At 47.4% G+C, this 5997-nt stretch overlaps 1 protein-coding gene across 1 annotated transcript in view; it reads left to right on the top strand.

Annotated features, from left to right (window-relative positions):
* The window catches only part of LOC311117131 (dysferlin-like), a gene marked incomplete at its 3' end in the record, with an annotated part of 10596 nt that extends 5146 nt beyond the window's left edge, over nucleotides 1–5450 (top strand). The window contains exons 7-10 of the mRNA XM_084192116.1: nucleotides 895–1037; nucleotides 1650–1823; nucleotides 2302–2389; nucleotides 5373–5450. Of these exons, the coding sequence (XP_084048242.1) occupies nucleotides 960–1037; nucleotides 1650–1823; nucleotides 2302–2389; nucleotides 5373–5450 (418 nt within the window). The remainder of the gene's footprint in view (nucleotides 1–894; nucleotides 1038–1649; nucleotides 1824–2301; nucleotides 2390–5372) is intronic.
* Between the last annotated feature and the right edge of the window lie 547 nt (nucleotides 5451–5997).

Here is a 5997-nt window from a genome sequence, read left to right as displayed (position 1 = left end):
CACACACACAAATAAATACACCCACGTACACACACACACTGAACCCCCTTGCATGTTGCCTATACGTTAGACAAAAATGAAGGGTTGCCAGTTCAAATCCCATGTCCGACAGCGGGAATCTCTGGTCGGGAGTGGGCCGGCAACCGGAGGGTTGCTAGCATCAGTATCCTAGATACCATCTTCTTCCGTATTGCCCTCACACTCAACCCCTAAGACTGGATCATCAGCACTATGGCTGACCTCCTCTCCAATATGGCTGACCTCCTCTCCAATATGGCTGACCTCCTCTCCAATATGGCTGTTCTCCTCTCCAATATGGCTGACCTCCTCTCCAATATGGCTGACCTCCTCTCCAATATGGCTGTTCTCCTCTCCAATATGGCTGACCTCCTCTCCAATATGGCTGACCTCCTCTCCAATATGGCTGACCTCTCCAATATGGCTGACCTCCTCTCCAATATGGCTGACCTCCTCTCCAATATGGCTGACCTCCTCTCCAATATGGCTAACCTCCTCTCCAATATGACTGACCTCTCCAATATGGCTGACCTCCTCTCCAATCTGGCTGACCTCCTCTCCAATATGACTGACCTCCTCTCCAATATGGCTGACCTCCTCTCCAATATGGCTGACCTCCTCTCCAATCTGGCTGACCTCCTCTCCAATATGACTGACCTCCTCTCCAATATGTCTGACCTCCTCTCCCAATATGTCTGACCTCCTCTCCAATATGGCTGACCTCCTCTCTAATCTGTGTGTTTCTATGTCTTTTCAGAGGGGTTGGGATAAATTAGAAAACACATTTTAGTGGCCTGTAAGGAACATGTATGAATAAAGTATATTTTTCTCTCTTCTTTCCTCTCTCTAATCTCCATCCTCCTCCTTCTCCTCCAGGGTGGGAGTACGGCCTGACTATTCCCCCAGATCGGAGGCCCAAGGCCTGGGTACCGGCTGAGAAGATGTACCATACCATCCGCCGTCGCCGCTGGATACGCCTCAGACGCAGAGATATGCAGAAGATGGAGGCCCTGAAGAAGGTACTTCAAGTATAGACGTGCATTCCGACCTGGTGTCCTCTTCTATAAGAGATTACACAGAGACCATTAGATAAATGCACAGGCTGACATGACTCTGGCGAATGACTTTTGAAATCAAATCAAACTTTATTTAATGTGCATTTAAAATTGCTACACACTTCACATTGAAAAAAGTCAAAGCAAACAGGTAGCAGTAAAAAATATATCATTTTCCTGTGATATGACACACATTGACCACAAGGGGGTGCTCTGTGTACACAGTACAGAGTGGAGTTGGAATGCCCTCTGTTCGTGATTAAACGTTTTTGAGATTTTTTTTTCAGTCATACTCTCAATTCCAACCCCAAAACTCTCCAACACTCTTCCAAGTCCAGTTTGAGTATGTATTCATGTTGCGTTAGATATAGACATATAGATTTAGCATCTGCTAAATACCCATGTATGTATGTGGGTGTTGCCCCCCCTATAGTAGTGACCGGACGAAGCAGAGAGAGGGGGATGGGAGCATCTCTGTTCGGCTGAAAGTTTCACCTACTCTTCCTCTCTTCCCTCTCTCTTCCTCCCTCCCCCTCTCTCTTCTATCTATCTCCCCCCCCCTCCCCCCACCTATAGCAGCGGCCAGACGAAGCAGAGAGAGAGGGATGGGAGTATGCGTCTCTGTTTGGGTGGAGGTTTCATCTTAAACCCCGGAAGACAGATTCATTCAGGAGGAGGAGATGGAGACGTCGCATGGAGCCACTGGAGAAGACTGGACCTGCTGCTATCTTCGCCCTGGAGTGTTCACTGGTGAGCGGAGGAGGAGGAGGAGGAGAGGGGAATGGTGGGAGTGGCGCAGTGGCTCCTGAGTGGCGCAGTGGTCTAAGGCACTGCATCGCAGTGCTAACTGTGCCACTAGAGATCCTGGTTCGAATCCAGGCTCTGTCGCAGCCGGCCGCGACCGGAAGACTCATGGGCGGCGCACAATTGGCCCAGCGTCGTCCAGGGTAGGGGAGGGAATGGCCGGCAGGGATGTAGCTCAGTTGATAGAGCATGGCGTTTGCAACGCCAGGGTTGTGGGTTCGATTCCCACGGGGGGCCTGTATAAAAAAAAAAAAAAATTATTCACTAACTGTAAGTCGCTCTGGATAAGAGCGTCTGCTAAATGACTAAAATGTAAATATGTAAATGTAAGAGAAAGAAGGAGGAGTGGATCAATAGACTTTGGGATAAAAGATAAGAGGAACGCGTCTGTTTTCTAAATCTGTTGTTTCTTATCGTTCACCAGGGGAGTGTGACGGAGGATAAGAGTGATGAGAAATCTGTGACGGCGACCTTTGGGGTCAACCGTCCTACCATATCCTGCCTCTTCCACAGTAAGAAGAAAATATCTAACTCTGAGAAGAGACGGAGAGAAGAGAAGAGAGAGAGAGAGAGAGAGAGAATCAGAGAGAGAGAGAGAGAGAGAGAGAGAGAGAGAGAGAGAGAGAGAGAGAGAGAGTGTGTCAAGGAGCGGGAGAGAGTGAGTCAAGGAGCGGGAGAGAGAGAGGGAGAGGGAGTCAAGGAGAGGGAGAGGGAGTCAAGGAGAGGGAGAGAGGGAGAGGGAGTCAAAGAGAGGGAGAGAGAGAGGGAGAATGATAAATAAAAAGAAAGAGAGGATGAAAAGCTGGTCCCTCTTATAAAAACTATCATCTATAAACTATCATCTATAAACATAAATCTGTCTTTAGCTTCTTATGAATTCTGCAGTCAAGGGTTTAATATCAAAAAAATTATTGATGTATAAAAACCCTACTCATCATTCTATAACATCTGCATCCAAAAACTGAGATGACATTTGTACGACTATTTACTAAATCTGTCTCCCCATGAACCAGTCAGCTACCCAGTCAGCCTCTCTCTCTCTATCTTTCTCCATCTGTCTTTCTCTATCTCTCCCCCCTTTCTCTATCTCTCTCCATCTGTCATCCACCTGTGGTGTATTATGGGAGAGCTCTGGTTCCAATCAGGCACACCTGTCTCCCCTGGTGACGCCCGTAGCAACAGGTGGCCACCATGGAAACCTATAATTGGTTCCAGATATACAGTAACTAGACTGTGACCCTAGAATGACTCTGAAGTGGAGCAGAGGAGAATAGAATACAATGGAATAATTTAATTCAATAGAAAGAGGATGTTCTAAATTATGAAGTCAGGTGTCACCCTTACCTGCTACCTTACCTGCTATCTTACCTGCTTCCTTACCTTCAACCTTACCTGCTTCCTTACCTGCTATCTTACCTGCTTCCTTACCTTCAACCTTACCTGCTTCCTTACCTGCTATCTTACCTGCTTCCTTAGCTGCTACCTTACCTGCTTCCTTACCTGCTATCTTACCTGCTTCCTTACCTTCAACCTTACCTGCTTCCTTACCTGCTACCATACCTGCTTCCTTACCTTCAACCTTACCTGCTTCCTTACCTGTGACCATACCTGCTACCTTAACTGTTTCCTTACCTGCTTCCTTACCTACATCTTTACCTGCTTCCTTAACTACTTCCTTACCTGCTACCTTACCTGCTTCCTTACCTGCTACCTTACCTGCTTCCTTAGCTGCTACCTTACCTGCTTCCTTACCTTACCTGCTTCCTTAGCTGCTACCTTACCTGCTTCCTTACCTGCTTCCTTACCTACTTATTTACCTGCTTCCTTACCTGCTACCTTACCTGCTTCCTTACCTGCTACCTTACCTGTTTCCTTAGCTGCTACCATACCTGCTACCTTATATTCTACCTTATCTGCTACTCCCCCTATGGACATTCTCTCTCCTGCTGCACCGACCCCCCCCCCCCCCCCCCCCCCCACCACCGCTACTCCCCCTATGGACAGTCTTTGTCTTTTACTCAGCCCCCACCCCAACGACATTCATCACTGTGGCAGTTGTTAATATGTATATTATTATTACTTTTTTATTACTATTTTAATTGTTTTATTTCACTTGGTCCCCACACCCCCTCAATGGTCATGCTGCTGTTCCCCCTATGGTCATCCCCCCCCACCCCCTCAACAGTCTTTACTCTGCCTGCTGTTCCCCCTACGGTCATCCCCCCCCACCCCCTCAATGGTCATGCTGCTGTTCCCCCTATGGTCATCCCCCCCCACCCCCTCAACAGTCTTTACTCTGCCTGCTGTTCCCCCTATGGTCATTCCCCCCCACCCCCTCAACAGTCTTTACTCTGCCTGCTGTTCCCCCTATGGTCATTCCCCCCCACCCCCTAAACAGTCTTTACTCTGCCTGCTGTTCCCCCTATGGTCATTCCCCCCCACCCCCTCAACAGTCTTTACTCTGCCTGCTGTTCCCCCTATGGTCATCCCCCCCCCACCCCCTCAACAGTCTTTACTCTGCCTGCTGTTCCCCCTATGGTCATTCCCCCCCCACCCCCTCAACAGTCTTTACTCTGCCTGCTGTTCCCCCTATGGTCATTCCCCCCCCACCCCCTCAACAGTCTTTACTCTGCCTGCTGTTCCCCCTATGGTCATTCCCCCCCACCCCCTCAACAGTCTTTACTCTGCCTGCTGTTCCCCCTATGGTCATTCCCCCCCGCCCCCTCAACAGTCTTTACTCTGCCTGCTGTTCCCCCTATGGTCATTCCCCCCCCACCCCCTCAACAGTCTTTACTCTGCCTGCTGTTCCCCCTATGGTCATTCCCCCCCCACCCCCTCAACAGTCTTTACTCTGCCTGCTGTTCCCCCTATGGTCATTCCCCCCCCACCCCCTCAACAGTCTTTACTCTGCCTGCTGTTCCCCCTATGGACATTCCCCCCCCACCCCCTCAACAGTCTTTACTCTGCCTGCTGTTCCCCCTATGGTCATTCCCCCCCACCCCCTCAACAGTCTTTACTCTGCATCCACCACAATGGACATGTATCTATTCATCACTGCTACAGTTATATAGTGCTATTTCTATTGCTATAGTTTTGTATTTATTACCAATTTCATTATTTTATTTAAACTTAAATATAATGAATGCTGGAGCTCGAAGCCTAAGATTTTCACTGTACCCTGCAATCCCACCTGTAACCCCAGTACATATCACACCTGTAACCCCAGTACATATCACACCTGTAACCCCAGTACATATCCCACCTGTAACCCCAGTACATATCCCACCTGTAACCCCAGTACATATCCCACCTGTAACCCCAGTACATATCACACATGTAACCCCAGTACATATCACACCTGTAACCCCAGTACATATCACACCTGTAACCCCAGTACATATCACACCTGTAACCCCAGTACATGTGACTATTAGACACTCTGAATCTGAACCCTCTTTCACTCTCTATGTGATGCTAAGTCCAGATGTGTTTCAGGTGGGACTCGCTACCACCTGCGCTGTTACCTGTACCAAGCCAGAGAGCTGCTAGCCATGGATAAAGACAGCTTCTCAGGTAATATGGTTACTGAACTAACAACTCTGATGTTTTTAATTCACAATCTGTAGAAGCAATGAGAATAGAAAGGTTCAGAACTTTTGTAAAACATCACAGTGCAGTTGAAATATATATGGCAAATAGAAATCCTATATGGATGGTGTTAAGAGATAGATGGGAGGTATTGAATGGAGTTGAAGGATGGGACTAATAACAAATAACAACAAATAATAACAAAGATAGCTAATAATGTAAGCATACTGTGTCCATAATAAGTATATAGGTTGTATGTTGGGAGCTTTTGGGAAAGAGCACAGTTAGAAAGATATGGCATATAGAAGCAAACCGGATGGACATCATGAAGATGATCGGAGAGGTTGAGAGTAGAAGAAGTTCAGGATCAAAAAATAAAATAAAATATAATATATATATATATATAATAGAATTATTGTAAAATTAACTCTGTCCATAAGGTGTAGATAGTAAGTATAGGCTGGAAGTAGAGGCCTGGGCATTGTTGTTCACTAATTTACTCCAAGTAAGGAAAGGATTGCGGGGTTGAAAA

Source organism: Coregonus lavaretus (assembly GCF_964263955.1).
Source record: "Coregonus lavaretus genome assembly, contig: HAP1_SCAFFOLD_9683, whole genome shotgun sequence".
NCBI classification, from domain to species: domain Eukaryota; kingdom Metazoa; phylum Chordata; class Actinopteri; order Salmoniformes; family Salmonidae; genus Coregonus; species Coregonus lavaretus.
The sequence above is the reverse complement of the archived record's forward strand: the minus strand, read 5'-3'. Positions and strand labels throughout refer to the sequence as shown.